Source organism: Liolophura sinensis, chromosome 1 (assembly GCF_032854445.1).
Source record: "Liolophura sinensis isolate JHLJ2023 chromosome 1, CUHK_Ljap_v2, whole genome shotgun sequence".
Classification (NCBI taxonomy): Eukaryota; Metazoa; Mollusca; class Polyplacophora; order Chitonida; family Chitonidae; genus Liolophura; species Liolophura sinensis.
The window spans coordinates 63,194,944-63,215,125 of record NC_088295.1 but is presented as its reverse complement, the minus strand read 5'-3'; the positions used below and the strand labels follow the sequence as shown (position 1 = coordinate 63,215,125).

At 39.7% G+C, this 20,182-nt stretch overlaps 1 protein-coding gene across 1 annotated transcript; it reads right to left on the bottom strand.

Annotated features, from left to right (window-relative positions):
- Positions 1 to 200: 200 nt before the first annotated feature.
- On the bottom strand, positions 201 to 3,076 carry LOC135476084 (frizzled-4-like). The gene has a single exon (XM_064755988.1). The coding sequence runs from the start codon at positions 2,841 to 2,843 to the stop codon at positions 1,137 to 1,139; it is 1,707 nt and encodes a 568-aa protein (XP_064612058.1). The 5' UTR covers positions 2,844 to 3,076; the 3' UTR covers positions 201 to 1,136.
- Between the last annotated feature and the right edge of the window lie 17,106 nt (positions 3,077 to 20,182).

Genomic DNA, 20,182 nt, shown 5'->3' with positions numbered 1-20,182 from the left:
TGTCAATATCCTGAGAAAAACGTTGGTTATGTCAACCATATCATGTTGTGCAATTGCCATTGAATACACACGTGTCTGTTTTGTCATAATGCACAATACTGTTCCGAGAAAGGTGAAATGGACATTGATAAAACGTACACACACACACTGAACACGATATACATATATATATATATATATATATATATATATATATATATATACACATACATAATTAACACTGGACGACAGCCGTGGAATTTTTCAGGAGTACATGTACGTTTCGACACCTGTCCACGTCAAGGTGTGGATTCGTGTCATCAAGGGCTTGTCGTCGATAGTTTTGATGCAATACACGATGCAATGGACAAGTCAGGAATATCATCATTCTCCACTCAACACACAGTGAACACTCGGCAGCTCGCAGAGACAAAAATAAAAATCATGTTTTCTTCTAATTCTTCGGAAAGCAACACAGTTCGTTTCCACGGCTTTGAAGTGTACAGAGGTTTTATGAGGTTTTCGCAAAAACACGATTTATCGGGATAGAACTGAATTATTGTAACAACTGAGCTGTAAAAAAGGAGCACTATAATTAGCCGCGCACTGGACTTGCTTGCCGTTTATCAGTTTATGTATATGCCTTCACGCATCACTCTACAGGGAATGTTTGCTTTATCTGCAAAGCAAGAGCGTCCTCTCTTCCCCTCTCTCTTTCTTTTTGTTGATTGTCATTTCGAGCGATCTCAATTTCTTCCAGCCCAATAAATTATTGTGTATCTTTTCATTTGTCTTTCTCTCTGGTGCTTTCTACCTTGAACTGTACGGGCCGGCTGGATTGCGGGCCGGGAACCAGCAATGTACTCTGCCTGCCTCCGAGACCTGCCAACGATAAGGATGATGTATGAATTCGTTTTGCTCTTGAGCTTTGCATCTTCCGCGCGGTTTCTGCTTCAACTGTCAGTCGTAGTTTTAGTGTAGTAAGCCACTTCAGACCCGTGCGCTCCCAGGTCGTAGCGGGACCCGGGACGAGAGGGTGGGGTGGGGTGTTTTATGGCACCCTCGCTGACGATTATGGGGCAAGCATGTAACCAGCAGTGGATGTTATTACTGAGGCTCGTAGTAAAATTCACATTTTGCTAGCCAGCAATTTCACCTCACACGACCGTAGCATTGTCATTTTTACAGCGTTTCGATTTTTCGGGCCTGCCCGGCCTGGCTACCAGAGGTTGCGTTGTGCTGTGATACTGTTGTGTTGTGGCCGGGAGGCTGTAGTCGCCTCCTTTCCCGTCTCTCCTACCCAGTCTCAACTTTTGTCCGAATGTTTTCCACGAATTCACAGTCTTAGCCGACCAGATCCACATCCCACTGGTAATACCAACCACCAGCGACATGAACAGTTTTAACATGAAAATCTCAATGTTGGGTTTGTTGGTAGAGTTGCCTATGTACCAACTGTCCCGACTCGTATACTCGTACAACTGACACGCAATCACACACGTGGCCGGCACCGTATAGAGCACAGAGAAAATACCTATTCGCACCATCAATACTTCTAGTTTGTCCGTTTTAACCCCATCGCTTTTTACCTGGTTTCGAATTCGGAACAGAGCCGTGAAACCGGCTATTAGAAACGATGTCCCGAAAAGTAAGTAGACTATAAATGGGGCAATAGCGAAGCCCATTAAGGTGTCAGTGTTTTGGTTACCCACATAGCACAGTCCGGTAATTTCATCCGCATCTACGTCTCTCATAACCAATATAACGATGGTCTTAATAGCGGGTATAGCCCAGGCAGCCAGGTGAAAATAACTGCTGTGTAACTGAATAGCTTCGTGCCCCCACTTGAGCCCCGCGGAGAGGAACCAAGTCAATGTAAGGATCACCCACCAAATCGAACTGGCCGTGCCGAAGTAATACAATAACAAAAACACGATAGCACAGTCTGTGTTCTCCAAACCCTCCTGGATGAGAATGCGCTGTAGGTTTGTGCCGTCTGATATGGTATCACACGAAATCGCCTGTCTCCCCGCTATTCTCCTGACGATGAAGGCGATGCTGTAGAGGTTGTAGCAGACGGACAGGAAGATAATAGGCCTCTCCGGGTAACGGAATCTCTGCGAGTCTATCAGGAAAGTGAGTACGGTAAACAACGTGGACACAAAACAGAAACCAGCCCAAATAGACATCCAAACCTCGGCAAAATATTTATCGTCCTGACTAAAGGCATCGTTTTCATCGCATTTGAGGGCACATCGCTCGCTTTGGTTCACGTACACGTATTTTTTAGGGTGGCGATATTGCGAACAGTCCCGTCTCTTCGGCGAGGAAGGCAGAGGCACGGTGCGATGGTGAGGTCTCCGCGTCGTGGCTCGGGTTGGGCCCGCCGAGTCAGGCTGATCCTTGTCAGGTAGCGGACCGTCCATGCACATGTGATTTTGGTCGTTCTTCGGTGGGAACTTGGTGCAGTTAAGATCCGTGGGCCAGGGGAAGCCGAACTCATGCAGTACCGGCTGGCACCGTCTCTGGACGTTCTCACACATGGGCCTACACGGCCCGATGGGATCCAAAACTTTTTCTGTACACATTGGAACATAGACGGAGCAGAGGAAAAACTTGAGTTGTACTGAGCAGCCGTACTGGATAAGTGGCGTGAAAGTCTGCAGCTTCAACTCAGCGTCCTGTTGCAAGTCGTGCCCCACCAAATTGGGCATGCCAGTCACATTGTAGCCCAATCCGCGACACATCTCTATCCGTATGGGGTCGCATTTTCGGACAACTTCTCCCGTGGCTACCATGGCGTTGTAACTTGCTACTACACAAGTCAACAGCAGCCATGTGCCCGGCATAGCTGTACGGGCCATGGGGAAGTCTCCGTCAGCCGAGCAGCTCGGCGTACTTCGGGCCGACAACGTGAATCGACTTAGCCGTTAAACCGACAGTCCTTTACACCAAGTAGACCGCAGACGAGAGGCCACAGTCGCATTGTAACTGGCTATAGACCTCTAATATCGGCTCAGATCATGGCAGGGAAAGAGGGTAGTAGCCGAAGCCTTAGCGAACTTCTCTGACACAGATTCCGAAGCCCCTAAGATCACTCGTGTTGGCCACGACAACGGTAAAGGTACACACTGCCTTGGCTTAACGTGCTCAGCGCAGAAAACGTAGACCATTACAGATGCTTAACAGTGCGTGTTCCTCTTCACATAAATCTTGTCCAATCAGACCCGTGTCAATGAATCACGCTCCGCCCACTTTCATTCTGTCAAACTGGCTGACTGACTGGCGCTGCACGGTGATTGGCTGGGCGACTTGTTCGGTTTGATCTGCTGGGGTTGATGTAGATTACGGGTTTTACGCACGGGACTTCACAGAACAGACGGGCGCGTATTATTGCTGTTTTTTTCTGTTGCTCAGCGCAACTCTCGGCTATCAGAAATCGTTTTAGTAGGGCAGTAAGGGGCTTATTAGAAACCAAAAACCGACGTTTGGATCTCAATGTTTGCGCACCGAAGCATTATGGGGAAATAACACGGAATGACAGCCTGTTTTAACCTTGTCTCTTCCAGCGTGAGTAAACAAAATTGTTGATTAAACTTAAACACCACTTCAATAACTCTGCTGCGATTTAACGATCGCACGGTACTTTTTTTTACACACAAACAGACACACTGAAAAAAAAATGGGCAAAACGCATCATCATTGAAATTGTATTAAACAGTATATGAATATTAGAAAAGTCAGAGCGCGACGGTTTTAGCGTGAAACCGAAAGCCTCTGCGGAGTTCGGAGATGTGTGGAATGCGTGTCGCTTGCCTCGCTGGTGCTAAGCCGGCGTACATGCTGCGGATGGTTCTGCGAGTGTTTACCTCTCGCTGATTTCACTAGTTTCCATACTGACGCCCAAACAGTAAATCTTGCTTCGGCTCAATCGTCCGCGGTTTGAACTCCGCATGTAGACTAGATACATAGACCACATGGTTTTAACCGGGTTGTGCATGTGTAAAACTGATGTTACTTTTTCAAATGAACCATACTTGGATGAGTCAGTTAAACCTTTTACAACTTTACACGTGTATATATTAGCATGGAATTCAATGGGAAGCATACTATTCAACAGAAACTCGAAAGACTAAACGGTGCATACTACATGTTATAGATGTAAGAGGCGCGTGCATGAAGAGGAAACTTTTATTGGTTGTTCTAATATTTTATTATATTAGACATCAAACACGGGACAGAGTTCATGTCGCTGGCGATGTTGGACAACCTGTTGACAAATCCTGATTAACTACTTACACAGCTCATTTATTCTCTACGGCCACCGAAATGAAAACAGCATAATGGCGGGGTCGTTGTCGTGCATGTATATTTCATGCAATGTATATATAGGCATACACCCTTTGTCCGTTGCGGTGTTACTTTAATTCGCTAGACTTTTGTGCTGTTGAATATGATGTTTTTAACGAGGTGCTTAATGTTTCTATAGAAAGCATAATCGAGTATTTTCTTAATGGTTTATGGCATAATGACTTCTATTCACCGCTGGGATTATCGTAAATCCTACCTGTGTTAAGTATATGTATGTAAAGGCACGTTTTAAAACGTTACATTGACAAGAGTAACACTCTGAATGATAAAAACACACACCTTAGCATTGTTTTTAAAAGCCTAAAAGAAACAGGGCCCAAATGCATATTCAAGGACGTCTTCAAAAGTTATATGTATGTTATGTTGTTGTATTTCGCACGGTTCATACGGTGGAGTACGCGAGAAGGTCTGACAGAAACATGCGGATCGTCGTGGGTTTCCCCTTAACATAATGATGGGCGTCGTAGTATAAGTGAAATATTCTTGAGCGCGGCGTAAAACACCAATCAAGTAAATAAATAAACCCATTAGTTATGCAGTCCATTTTCCTATATTATTTTAAAAGGTTCATCTAACACAAAATTTGGTCATTGCATATTACGTCACGTAAAAGATCACATGTTATGTTTTGAGTGTAGAAGTTTAATGGACAAGGATAAGTATTTGCTACAAAGGATCTGCATACGCTGCATGTGGGCACGTGTATGATCGTTATGAAATTGTGATTTCTGTTTTATTTCTCTGGTAAATCTTATTATGAGGCTCTTGGAACTTTTCATTGATTGATTAATTTATTTGTTTGATTAGTGTTTTACGCCGTACTCAAGAATGTTTCACTTATACGACGGTGGCCAAAATTATATATGGTGAGAGGAAACCGGTCAGAGCCCGGGGGAGACCCTCGGCCTGGAACTTTTAAATACCTTGGGATCTTTGTACATGTCTCAATTGTTACAAGTTACTAAATGATCAAAACAGTGTCATATCTTGGTTTTTTTTTTCAAATTATAGTCGTTTAGCTGGGCTTATAAAATTCAGGTTTTGTATAAGGGTCTCCAGACTTTGTGTGTGAAAATTTTTTAAAACTTGGAACGCATTGAGTAACAGTTCCATGCCGGATTTGTTCATTTTTTCAGTGGATGCAATTATGACTGCTTATACAGGTGTTTGTTGACATTTGTTTTTCGACGGCTGACTACCGAAATCTGTTTTCGTGATCGTTTATAAGATTTTATAAAATTGTTACATGCAGGATTTTAAATAATTCATTTCAACTCATAAATCTCTGTGTGTTTTGCGTTGAAAATGACATCTTTTGCACTTAAAGTAAAAGAAAGCTAAAATATGAATACTTTCATTTATTTTAAAATTTTTTTTTTAAAGAGTGTTGACAGACATACAAATATTTGAATATACTATTGTGGGCTTTATGAGCCATACTGACAGCACCTAGGAACTCTGACGTCATATAACCTTTTCCCCTTGATTTTCACCAGAAGGAAGGAGTTTTTGAGAACATTATTTCAGTGTTGTTTTACTCATGGGTAAAAAGAGTTATTCCAACATTCAGTGTCGTGATTAAAGTTGGAAAAACTTCCGGTGACGTCAGAGTTCCTAAACTCTGACAGTGTGGTCATAAAACCCACTTTACAATTCAAATGTTTGAACGCCTTTAACTGTTTTCACAAGAAATCTAAAAAACATAAATGAAAGTATATTTCGCATAGTTTTAAGGGATCTATTTGGTGCTGCCTACTTCGATTTTTCAGTCTTTTCCTTTAAACTGTATCCTGCATGATGAATTAATAAACAGCTTGCATGCATTTCGTATCCGTCCCCATTCATGGAACTAAATCGTGTTATTAAGTCTTAATCTTAATTTTAAAATGTTAAAGTATTATATATGCCTGTTAATATATCCTATCCAAGGATTGCTTAACTTCTTCGCAGCTATACAATGGCTTCCAGAAAGAGTCATTGGGAATAATTGGCTCCGTCGATGAGTTTGACAGAAGATTATATGCATGGGCATATACCGGCACACACGTGGATAATGGCGGCTCTTGAGCTGTATACTGATTCGAAACGGTCAAAGCCAATACAACTAGCTTTCATATTCAATTATTTTCCGAAAAGATACAAGGGGAATCTAAACACACATTGTACACGCTATATGTAGGGATATATCTCCCTGCATTTAATCGTTTTTAACATCGACTTTCTGTGGTTATTTGAAAAAAAAAAAAAATGTTGTTAAACGTCGATTTTAGTGGAGCCTCTATAAATCAAAGTTGAACAGCACAGCTGTCCACTTTTTCAGTCTCAACAAATTAACACTCGTCCTTTTTCTATGTACACGCTTTAAACGTCCTGTTCTTTATTCCCTAACACGAGTGACTGGATCATCGCTTAAGCAACGTATATATATATCCCTTTCTGGCATGTTTAAGGAGTAAAACCTATAATATTCCTCACTGAAACTCGTTTATTCTTAATTTTACTTCTCACGGGAGCGTTGATGACGACGATCTTTTCTCTGAGACACATGCTAAAAAATACAACCTAATCGATAAACGAAGCTGGATGTGAAGTGCAAGCTGAAAGATGGGTGGATACCAACGGCCTTTAAATTTTCTCAACATCTCTGAGTTATTCTCAGTTCACTAATTTGTGGTTTTCATTTGTTTTACTAAACTCTTCGTTTAGTCGACACAGCTAGATAGTTGGATTATTAACCGTTAATACTGTTGCTTTAGCGATGTCTTCATAGTCCAGGGGAGACAATGCCGTTACACTTGGCAAGTGATCTTAAAACGGATTTCGTGGTCAAAGGGGAGGTAATTTAAATAAGACGTTGACACAGCCTCGGGGAAAGAGCAACGAGAACTGCGTACCGGTATGCTGAAAAATGGAAAAATTGAAAATACATTCATTCAGTCAAAATTTCGTAGAAACAGACATTATTCAGTGTAAGGTTGTCTCATGCGCAGGGCGTTCATAATACCAAGGTTTCCCACCAGCAATATAGAAAAGCATTTTAAAATTTTTACTTATATTGCTTGGAGCCGTGTTAAAGGATGCTTTAACATTGACATTTAATTGACTTTTTATTTCTTCATTTATCTGATTGCAACGGATAAGTCGCCTTGCAAGAATATTTCACTTAGACAACAACGGATTTTTATAGGTCCCCATAGGTGGAGGAATCCATGCAAAGTAGTCGGAATAAACCACCCATCGTTGGCAACGAACTGACCATGGTTGTAGGGTGAGATGCAGATATTCACACCCACAGATCCAGCTCGATGTGTAGGTCTATGCCATGTTGGGGTGGTGGGGGGTGGGGGGAGGGGGTGGTGGTGGTGGGGGTGATATCCTACAAAATTCACGTAAGACGACCTATAAACGGCGAATGACAAGTGTTTGCCATGGGCTGCTCATTGTCGCGTTGTATGGAGATTCGTCAAGAACATAGGAGGCAAAGCTGGTCCAACATGAAGACGAGTTTTCGAATGCCAAAATTTAACACGAGGTCACTGTTCGCAATCGATATTTTCATCCATTTTTTCGGGGTTGGAATGAGGAGACATAAGAAAGACATTGAAATAAAACACACACTCTATGTTCTTTTTACAAGTACACGCCTGGGTTTGTATCCTGAACACCGGATGTGTCCGATATTCTATAATAAAAGAAAGACAAACATGTTGTCTACTCGGGCAAGACCTGTCCCCTTCGTTTGCCTACTGAATAATTTGTGGTGAAGTGCTTGGAGCAAAACAGAAAAGGCATTGGCGCCCAAGCAATTTGACGCTTTCATTATGTTCCGGGACCTCCGTGGCTCAGTTGGTTAGAGCGCTAGCGCAGCGTAATGACCCAGAAGCCTCTCGTTGCGAGTTCAAGCCTAGCTCATGCTGATTTCCTCTCCGGCCGTACTTGAGAAGGTCTGTCAGCGACCTGCGGATGGTCGTGTGTTTCTCCTGGGTTCTGTCCGGTTTCGTCCCACCATAATGCAGACCGCCGTCTTATAAGTGAAATATTCTTGATTACGGCATAAAACACCAATCAAATAAATAAATAAATCATTATGTTCCAGATAGCGGAAGTTTGAATTCAAACATTTAAAATGTGTTTATTTCCGTGCAAAAAAGGTTTCATTCATTCATTCATTCATCCACTCACTCAATCAACTCATTCATTCATTCATTAGTTCATTCATTCATTCATTAGTTCATTCATTCATTCAACAAAAAATTTAAAAAGTTGACTTAACAGATATTTAAACAATTCAAGAAAGGTTCTAATGCAGTCTTAGTTACAATGATTACAGGTTTGACCAGGTAATTCTTTACTATGGTTACATTACATAAAAATGACCGTTTTATTAGTTCATAATTCATTTACTGGATTGACTTTCAACAATTTATCAAAATATTCTACAGACATAACGTTGTTCAAGTTTATCTTCGGAGGAAATACGACAGAACCAGCTGAATGCTCATTTATCGCGTTGGATTCGACAACCCAGTGAAATAGTGAAAAACACCAACCACAACTTGAGCCACGAACTTGATTCCCGTTGAATCAATGAAAACCTTAATGCTGGAAGGGAGATAACCCACCGCGTTTGTCCCTTCATTATCATGCTTTGTTAACTTCCCTCCCTTGAACTGCACATTTCTGATACTAGTATACAGTACTCTTTCAAATATAACATGGTGACAAAGAAGCACACGGGCAAAAAGAAAAGCGGTAGTAGAGGACACGTTTGTGGAAACATTTCAAACGTTAAGTACTGAGTTTGGACGGGAGTGTAACATGTCGTGTAATGGAGCAGTTAGTTCAGTTCATAAACCAACCCAGTCTCGCTGATTTTTGAAGCCTATATTGGTAGCCTATATATGTTATTTCAGTCCCTGAGCAGAAGAGATACAGTGGTTAGATTTAAAAACTTTAACGTTAAAACGAATTATCAAGTTATACTCGAATTTTCACTGGAAGGAGCTTTTACAAAATTCTGATTTAAAGTGTACATGTTGGGTGGGTTAATGTTGAAAAAAAAAGACATCATTAAAATCTCGAGACCATACGTCATGAACTGATAAGCCCTGGAGAATATCTCGCGCGATGTCAGAATAGAGGAATATCCGTTGCCATGAAAGGAACCTCACAAAGTACGACTTCGCTCACTCTTCGTTGGGCTTTGGTGTCGATAAGTGGAGGCCTCGTCTGAGAAGCCTAATAATTGCTAAAGACCATCTCTGTGCATGCCACCAAAATGGTGTGCATAGTGCCTATTCCTCACACGTGGGGAAAGTTTGTCATTATGAATTGACAAAGGCCGATGGGAAAAGTCAGTGGCAAAGATCGGTAGTGTAGGTCGGTGGGAAAGGTCAATGACAAAGATCGGTGGTGTAGGTCGGTGGGAAAGGTCAATGACAGATCGGTGGTGTAGGTTGGTGGGAAGGGTCAGTGACAAAGATCGGTGGTGTAGGTCGGTTGGAAAGGTTGTTGGTTTATCCTGGACAAACAGAAAACTCACCTCCATCTTGTACAGGAGAAATTCATCAACATGGCGTCAAATATCAATCAAATAAATAATGCACAAATAAATAAATAAATAAATAAATAAATAAATACTGCATCGGTTGTACCGCTAATACATTTGGTTTTAACGCTGTTATGGAGATAACCATGTCACCAGTAGGATTTGAACTTCCAGTAAATATACCACTTCCATAAAAGTTTCTCGCATCATCTTATTAACTCCATCCGCGTGCGGAATGTATGTCACAAAAATTTATACAATTCATCTATATTCATTTTAAGCATCTAGTCATCTCACAATGGTGCAGTATCTGCAATTTAGTATCATTCGACAATGGAGCGTCAGATTAACACGAACGCCAAGTATAATAAACGACTTTAAACGAGTAAAACAAGAGCAGCGATGGCAGTGTGATAGCTAGTAAGTGGGCACACGTAACCAGTGAAGTACAGCCTCTTTTCACTGATTTACCACAGTTAGAGTTTTATTCTAACTATTCATAAAAATGCTTTTAATAGTTCTAGCAAACTACACGGCCCTGACAGAATTATAGGTAAAAATGCAATGATGTTAATTACAATTTATTGGACATCACTGGTATAGAAATGTTCAAAATGCTATAGTTTCATCACATTTAAGATATCAATGATATTAAAACAACGCAAAGGGAAAAGGCCTCGGGTATACTTAGTCTACCAACGGAATCCTGGTTTAACATACAATCACATTAAAACAATGCAAAGGGACCTGGCCTCGGGGATACTTAGTCTACCAACGGAATCCTGGTTTAACATACAATCACATTAAAACAATGCAAAGGGACCTGGCCTCGGGGATACTTAGTCTACCAACGGAATCCTGGTTTAACATACAATCACATTAAAACAATGCAAAGGAACCAGGCCTTGGGGGAAACTTAGTCCAGCAGTAGAATCCTGATTTAACATACAATCACATTAAAACAATGCAAAGGAACCAGGCCTTGGGGGAAACTTAGTCCAGCAGTAGAATCCTGATTTAACATACAATCACATTAAAACAATGCAAAGTGACCAGGCCTCGGGAATACTGTGGCGATTTTGCTAGAGACAGTATATTATTTCATATAATTGCATGGGAGGTTAGGGGTTAATTTTCTGCCTTGTCCATAACGTAGACACAGGTTTTACCAGTAGAATGTAAATTTTTATGGGTTAGACATATCCTCAAATTAAATTAGAATTTTTGTGGAATATTTTGAAATATATATATGTTTTTTTGTAACATATAGAGACAGGATATTTTGTGGACTCATGAGAGCAAGTTGTTTTTGGCGCCTTAATATAACTTTTGAAGGACACAGTTTCCGTGGACCCCTGTCCCTTCCAACGTAAGAATTTTAACACTTGATGACTTAATTAGAACACCATATTTCACGTATAATACACTGACATGTTGAAGGAGTTTCTCTCCAAGCTTGGTGATCGGATATTGTTTGGCTAGGTTGCTAACAACATTTTTTTTAGCGACCTTAAGTTTGGCGAAACATCCGCCATTGTTAATATTTTGAAGTGACAAATTCGAGCAGAGTTTCCATTACTTTTGGACATATTCTTGCTATAACAAAACACGTACGGCATCTTTCCAGTTAAAACAACATTAGTACTCACTGACTGTGGCATGATTTTGGCATAAAACGTCCTTTATACCAAGTTTAAGACACTAAATCATTTTTGCGGTTGTTGTTGTTGCTTCGCCGCGCACGATCGTCGTTCACGGTGAACTGCCGCTAGACGAGGTTGTCTACTTTACGACATCTTTTAGTGTTAAACTCATATTGAAGAGTTTCAAAAGGGGCATTAACTTGTATTTGCGAAAGTAAATAGTTTCACTCCACAGGCTCATCTCCTTTCTACCTACAAGTTATTGTTCATCTTTCCATTATTAAGAAAAAGAAAGAAAAATGTGCCATGACATTAGATACGCATGTACATGTATAGTATTTCTATACACAGATGTTGTTACTTTGGTATTACTATTAGCCAATCAGTGCTCTGAGTACCATCCTTGGTACTCATGAATATTTATGAGCGTAGACTATAAATACTGGGCAAATTCCCACTTTTAGTCCCAGATGATCTCGGACCACAGTCGTGTTAACATCTAAATTTCCACCTAGTTAGCTTTCTAAGGCAGGTATTTTACATGTATATAAGCAGTGTGAAGTGGTAGCTAGATAAGTTGTCAGCACTGAAGTGGGATTTCAGCTTTAGAGCATACCTTGAGACAGTGGGACTGCTAGTTCCAAATTGTGACACAAGTGTTCCCAGGCTGTGGGACTGACTTTCCCAGGCTGTGAGACTGATATTCCCAACCATGATTGAGACAGTATATCTCAATAGTTTGTAACTGGGATTTTCTGGACCAAAAATTTTATAATTCCCAAGCATGAGCTGAAACATTTATACTGGGAGAATTTGTGCATAAGTGCCCCTGAGCAATAGTGGGACTGGGATTCCCAGTTTCGGCACAGTGAGACACCGAGTCCCAGAATTTGAAACTCGTTTTCCCAAGTTATTACTGGACCAATTCTGGAATTGTTACTCCCAGAGAAGACCTGAAAGTATTATTTACGGATAATGTCCCCACACATGGCTGACATATTGTCTATATGACACCAGTAGGACATACCACTATCACAGCAGTACTAGGTTTAATACCTCCCTGAGATATCCCTAACACAGTTATCTGAACCATCTGAAGTACAGATGTTGTGCTTGTACACAGTACTGGCACTTTTACCTATATATATATCAACATACTCCTGTCACTCTATTTTAATAAAACTGTTGCTGCTGTTTGTTGAACCTTAAAAATCGGACTTTTCTTGGTTATTCGAAGTTCAGAGCTAACTAGTGGTTTTCCCAAACATACTACTGAATGACACGGACTGACCGAGCTGACATTCAAAAGAATCCATAGTAGCGAACGTCTCCAGCAGTATACAGATATTGTTCCAGAGTTCGACACTGGGTGCTTCACGCTACCAATATTGTGCTTTCCCCTGTAGTAAATGGTGTGATTTGGAACTGGGATATCTGTATCGTTAAGAAGATATATATACATAAAAACAAAATCGCTACAATACTTAGTCTACCAACAGAATCTTGGTTTTTACAGGGATACAATATAATGACTTCCAGCATAGAGAGTAAAACAAGAACAGCGACATGGTCATACGTAACCGGTGAAATACGGCCTGTTGTCAGTTAAGGTATACTTAAGGTATGGTTAAATTAACGGTGTAACATCTCATTATTACAAGCTCATACAATGGAAGGTTTAATTTTATTGATATTTTCACATCTTTCCTAATCTAGTGTTAATATAGCCTTCATACACCGACGTCTTCTTCAACTCACATGAATTCCCATCCATAAATGATGATTGTTTTCACTTCGAGCACTCGATTCTTGACTGCTCCGGTGTGACTGTTTACTAATACACGGTTAAGAACTTTAAGGTAACATGCTGTGTGTGAAACCTTCCCTTTAGGATGCCGGGTCATCTCTGCCAAAGTGTGACAGTTCAACGTGTTAGAAAGAAACATAAAGATCAGCAAACTACGCGTCCCCTAGCACAATGGCTTCAGCAGGATTAGGTAAAAAAGTGAACTGTGATGTTTACTAGATCTTTTATTAGATGTTCAAAATTAGATGTTCAAAATGCTGTGCTGTCATCACATTTAACAGGATTAGGTAAAAAAGTGAACTGTGATGTTTACTAGATCTGTGATGTTTACTAGATCTTTTATTAGATGTTCAAAATGCTGTGCTGTCATCACATTTAACATACAATGACATCAAAACAGTGCAAAGGGTATAATACAGTGTAAGTCCGATGATGAATGTGCCGGAGAGAAGAAATCGATATTTCGGATCCCAATCAAGGGATCGACGTAAGGGAGACATTCCGTGCCAACTTTTGTTAAATCTGCGCTCTTTTGCACCCTGACTCCACATGCCCTACCGAGGAACCCACAACTTCTCTGTCAACTGTCCGCCTACTCCAGAAGGTTTCCGAAGGTGTAAGCGACAAGCAAGAGAAAATAACCAGCACTGTAAAGTTTGTAAAGGTATGGTGGGAACAGTTGCCTCCCATATTTTATGTGTCAAAATAGCCCAGAAAGCTGTTTTAGTTATATTCTCCATGCTGTATTCTGTTCCTATTGAATCCATGATTTTTCTGGTGGACAAAGGGTCTCTTTGCATCGTTTTCATGTCATGCGATGACACCAGAATATTTTGAGCAGTTTAAGTAATATAAGGCCAGTGACGTTGCTACTTTGCAAGCGTTTATATAGAGTGTTGGAATAAACGCTAACTGAGGTAAATTAACAAGAGATTTGTATTTAAAATGTGGGGTCGAAATTATTGTTCTATGGTTCATTTCTGTATATTGAGTCAGATAATGTAACTTGTCCATTGGGAATGCAGCAATAAAATTCTAGTGACGACTTTCTTATAATTTACATGTAGTTATGATTTTTTCACTCCACGAAAAAAACAGGAGCATGTGTCCCGTTACACACTTCTCTTCAGCTCCGGTGTTTAAGAACTGTCCTGCAGAAAGCACCATTGATAAACTGCCCGACTTGAAGGACGGCATTGTATTCCCAAAACTTGAGATCCTTGGACATCTTGGGAAGCGAGAATCTATATATGTGTCAAAAAGATATTCGTATACCAGCCGTCAACCACAATGGACGTTCCGGGTCAATAATCACAAGGCCAAATCCCAAAACATCGTTCGATACAAACCCCCAAAGAATTAAGAAAGAACATAAAGCACGAAATTAGGACGGATTTAAGCAAGAACAAGCAGTCAACAGTTTTTTTTTACTGATGATGGGAAGAATCAACGGAATGTTCTAGGCGAATAAATGTAATCAGTGTCCAAATGGTGTATAATGCTACTGTTTAAGACGTCGAAAATGAAAATATGTGTAGCTTTCATTGCAACTGTTCAAGTGTAAAACGTGGCGATCTAATTCAACACGATAAATTTCACAGCCCCTTGCACTGTGTTAAGCGCAATTAGACACATTTATGTAACAGTGTGCCATGGATTCTGTCCTTATTTACTTACAAGAAAATTATACTGATTGTAAAACCTAAGAAGCTTAAAGTGAAAGAGGTTGATGGAATAATCTTGGCACGCCAGTAAAAACTTATGACATTGACTGATATCGTCACATAAATCACACCCACGGTCTAACAAATACCCCAAGGCGAGATATGTAGACGCCACAGGACCTATCGGGGCATTGGCTAATTTGAAATGCCAAAATTGAAACTATCCCTCTTGCCGTACAGTGAAGAAGCGGTTTTGGTCGTTTTTTGATTGGTTTTTGACAAAAAAAAGTTCTAGAACTTGACGGTAAAACGGAGAATATGTCGATTGGCTAATGTATTTCGTTAATATGGTATAAACTCTGAAAACTAATTCTCATTAAATACACAAATTTAACCCACAATCGTCTATGATGTGATAAGTAATGTGATTTGTTTGGAAAGATATAGATGGGATTACGAACATTGGGTGTTTTGGGATGAATAACTGGAAGCAATTCGTCTATGATGTGATAAGTATCGTGATAGTTTTAGAAGGATATAGATGGGATTACGAACATTGTGTGTTTTGGGATGGATAATTGAAAGCAATTCGTCTATGATATGATAAGTAACGTGATAGTTTTAGAAGGATATAGATGGGATTACGAACATTGGGTGTTTTGGGATGGATAACTGGAAGCAATTCGTCTATGATGTGATAAGTAACGTGATATGGATGTAGGGATATAGATGGGATTACGAACAATGTGTGTATTGGGATGGATAACTGGAAGCAAATCGTCTATGATGTGATAAGTAACGTGATAGTTTTAGAAGGATATAGATGGGATTACGAACATTGGGTGTTTTGGGATGGATAACTGGAAGCAATTCGTCTATGATGTGATAAGTAACGTGATATGGATGTAGGGATATAGATGGGATTACGAACAATGTGTGTATTGGGATGGATAACTGGAAGCAAATCGTCTATGATGTGATAAGTATCGTGATAGTTTTAGAAGGATATAGATGGGATTACGAACATTGGGTGTTTTGGGATGGATAACTGGAAGCAATTCGTCTATGATGTGATAAGTAACGTGATAGTTTTAGAAGGATATAGATGGGATTACGAACATTGGGTGTTTTGGGATGGATAACTGGAAGCAATTCGTCTATGATGTGATAAGTAACGTGATATGGATATAGGGATATAGATGGGATTACGAACAATGTGTGTATTGGGATGGATGACTGGAAGTTTCGGCTTTGTGATAAATAACGTGATTTGATTTATGTATATGCATGTTTCACCAATAGATATTGGGGTACTTTCTATACAATAGAAAACATCAGCTTTTTCTGGAATTACGAGAGATAAAAAAGGTATTTTACTTAATAATTTCCATATTCTTATACTTGCCTTTCTGATTCAGCTTTTTGGACATTTCCAGGTGTGATTAAGTAAAAAGCAAAAAGAAAAAAAAAATCCCCCCAAAAAATTATTGGTTTTTTTATATGCAGATCATAATAATAAGTTTTTATTATTGGAGTTATTAAAACATCATTTTTTTCAATTTTGTTAGCTCATTTATTTTAAATTCTAAAGGCATTTTCACTCCTATTCGACACTTTCAGCAACTCCGTCCTGAAACAGCTACCTGTTTCGACTATTGTATGGATGTATTACGTACATTTTATAAATATCAGCTCTGGATACACCCTTTGATTCCATATATCAAAGGCCAGTCGTCTTTTGGGGGCACTTGCTAAAAATTAGCTTAGCCATGGTATCTGTACCAGGTCCTTTGTTTTCAATATGTAACTGTTTTGTTTCTGTCAGAACAATTACAGTTAAACAGCTATCTTTACAGAGTTTCTATATATATATATATATATATATATATATATATATATATATATATATATATATATATATATATATATATATATATATATATATATATATAATCCAGGTTACTTGCAACTGCAATACTTCAATCCAGGTTGCAATAAATTGTATTTGCTGTGAATTTACCAAACACTCAGTGTGTGACATGAACATGGATGTCAATCGATATATTCTGTAATAGAAAAAAATGTGAAACTACATCCATTTAATTCATCAAAATGTTTTTAAAATAAAATACTAAAACATAGGGTACCAGGATGAAACGGAACAAAATTAAACTTGATAGTTTATATATAGTTTATATCAAGGGCAATCAATTAAAAACTCAATAATTCTGAGTCAGAATGCTAGTAATCGTAAAGTAAGCAACAGAGGCTCATTTCAAGTCAATATCTGGTGTTATTCTCATGAGCAACTTATCCGTTTCTTCTTTTTAGGAGGGGGAAGTGTGGGGGTATTGATGTACACACTATATACAGTATACACTATATACATGTATATAGTGACGAAATTTTCCCTTTGGCAAAATCGTTGTATATATAAGATGTCATTTCACTCCGTCGATAAAATGCATTCTGTTTACAGTCATTGCATTGGTCAACGCGTCTCATTCGTGAGGTAAATGATAAGTAACTAAGTAAAATGATGCAAAGCGGAAGAACTTAACAATTTACTTACACGGAGCATACCTTTAATAGATCATCATTGTACAAAGCAAACAGGAAGTGTCTGAATGTGGGTTCGAATTCTACAGCAAATAAGACGAGAAAAATTTAAAGACCTTGTGTGCTCGAAAAATAATACCTAACTTTAACTTGGAAAGTACGCATTGTACAAACGGCTGATAGAAAATGGGCTTTTGGTGCCAGTCGTTTTGATTATACGTCACTACTTATTCAGCTGAATTCTTTGCAACTTTGTATGTATTACCTTGTATGTATTATGTTGGTCTTAGCATTTAGATTCAAAGAATTTCTGAAATTCAGTTAATTGTTGATAGAGTATAACTGACCAATCGTAGCCAGGCTTACATACCTGAGCTCCACGTCACTATCGTGGAACTGTACCCACAACTTGGCAGTTATAGATCGGCCGAGTTAACTGACCAACTAGTGACAGCCATATATCAGTTTTGAAATATTACCACAAAGCAGCGTTGCTATTGGTCAGTTATCTCGGACAACAACATAATTTTCTCAGAAGAATCCCGAATTTGTTTTGTGAACAGCCTTCCAAGAAAGATAGAAATATAGATATATCTTTATATATAAAGATAGTCTATATTAATTGAATATAGTATAATCGATATAAATCCTCAGTTTTTATTTCTCGTGATCTGTAAATCTCTTTTTTATTTTTACCAGTTTTACTTTTAACGGCTCCGTACTTTTCATCGTTAACACAAGCATTAAATGCCAGTGTAAAACTTTCAGTACTATTGACGTGTATCACGTATGGCAATAACGGCCACCATACAAAGATCCTCCCGTGTAAGGTCGTGGAGATCAAAATTTAAAGGTAACTAACAAAGTACTTCTATATATACTTCTTTTGGGGCCTCCGTAATTTAGTGATTAGCGTGCTAGAGTAGCACAATGACCCAATGCGGTTGTTGTGAAATCCAGCTCAAATCCAGCTCCTCTCCGGCCGTACGTGGGAAGATTTGACAGCAACCGACGGATAGTCCCCGGGCTCTTTCCGGTTTCCTTCCACCACAATGCTGGCCGCTGTCGTGTCAGTTAAATATTCTTGAGTACGGCATAAAACATCGATTAAATAAATAAGCAACTCCTTAAATGTTTTCTATTCTTTGTCATTACTAGTGGTGCTTGTTTTGCTCAGTCATGTTGATTACTGAGCTCGCACGAAGAACTGGGATGGTAATTAAGGAGCTGTTCATGAGTGGATTAAATTATCGATCAGTATTAATCAAAACAGAATACAAATTATCCACGGTTATGTGCACGTCTGTATATATTTATTCATTGCATTGTGGGGCGCCTCACACGGCGCAATGACTCAGGAGCCTCTCACCAATGCAGTCGCTCTGAGTTTAAGTCCAGCTCATGCTGGCTTCCTCTCTGGCAGTACGTGGGAAGATCTGTCAGCAGTCTTTGGATGGTCGCGGGTTTCCCCCAGGCTCTGTCCGGTTTCTTCCCATCATAATGTTAGCCGTCGTCATATAGGTGAAATATTCTTGGGTAAGGCGTAAAAAATTAAATAAATAAATAAATAAATAAATAAATAAATATTTCATTGTGGCGCATAAGAATATTTCACCTATACGATGATGGCCAATCTTACATTGTTTGATGAAGTCAGGTGCCATAGCCATCATGCTGAAATCTAACATGAATCTCCGGCGAACTTTGAGAGGTGACATGAACAGCTAGGGTTAGGAGTTTAGGGTTAGTGTTGAGGTTAATGTTTAGGGTTTGGGCCACAGAAGCACTGTCAACCACTTATTGCCATCAAGTCATATAAGAACAGTGGAGGCGAGAAAATCTCACGGATTCTTCATTATATTCGTCGATTGTTTCCATTGTTGCTTACGGCCGTATTTTGACGTACACCATGTACACCATGCTGGTAGATGACAAATGACTGTACAAACAGTTAGACTTACGCTGCCGTCCGCTTATCGCCACAATGCCACTGCCGGGAAAGCGAGGGGATTCCCCCTTGGTTACGACACGCTCGGTTACAGTATACATAAACAATACGCATAAAAAAAACGCCCAGCCTTGACATTTTGGGCTCTGGATATTGAAGTATTTAAGGCTATACTTATCGATGAAAATACTATCGATTCATCGGGGTTTTTCATGCAACAGATTTATGGGATTTTGCGATAAATGGTGTTTGTGAAAAGTTTTTGGTATTGTGATTTACGTTAGTTATTGCATTGTTCGTGAGATGGAACGAAATGTGAATGGGTCGGTATATTAACGCAAAGAACAGATGTCATGTGGGAAACTCCAGGGGGAAATCATGACAATGCTGCTTTATTTATTTGTTTATTTGATTAGTGTTTTGCGCCGTACTCAAGAATATTTAACTTATACAACGGCAGCCAGCATTATGGTGGGAGGAAACCAGGAAGGGCTCAAGGGAAACCCACGATCATCCGTAGGTTGCTCGTACCTTCCCACGTACAGCTGGAGAGGAAGCCAGCACGAGCTGGATTCACCGTGACCGCATTGGTGGGAGGGGGTAGCGCTGGCGTGTTAACCCCATAGGCCACAATTCTACTTTAGAATAAGATCATACGTCGAA

Coding starts and splice junctions, on each gene's coding strand:
- LOC135476084 (XM_064755988.1), bottom strand. CDS start 2,843: ATGGCCCGTACAGCTATGCCGGGCACATGGCTGCTGTTGACTTGTGTA.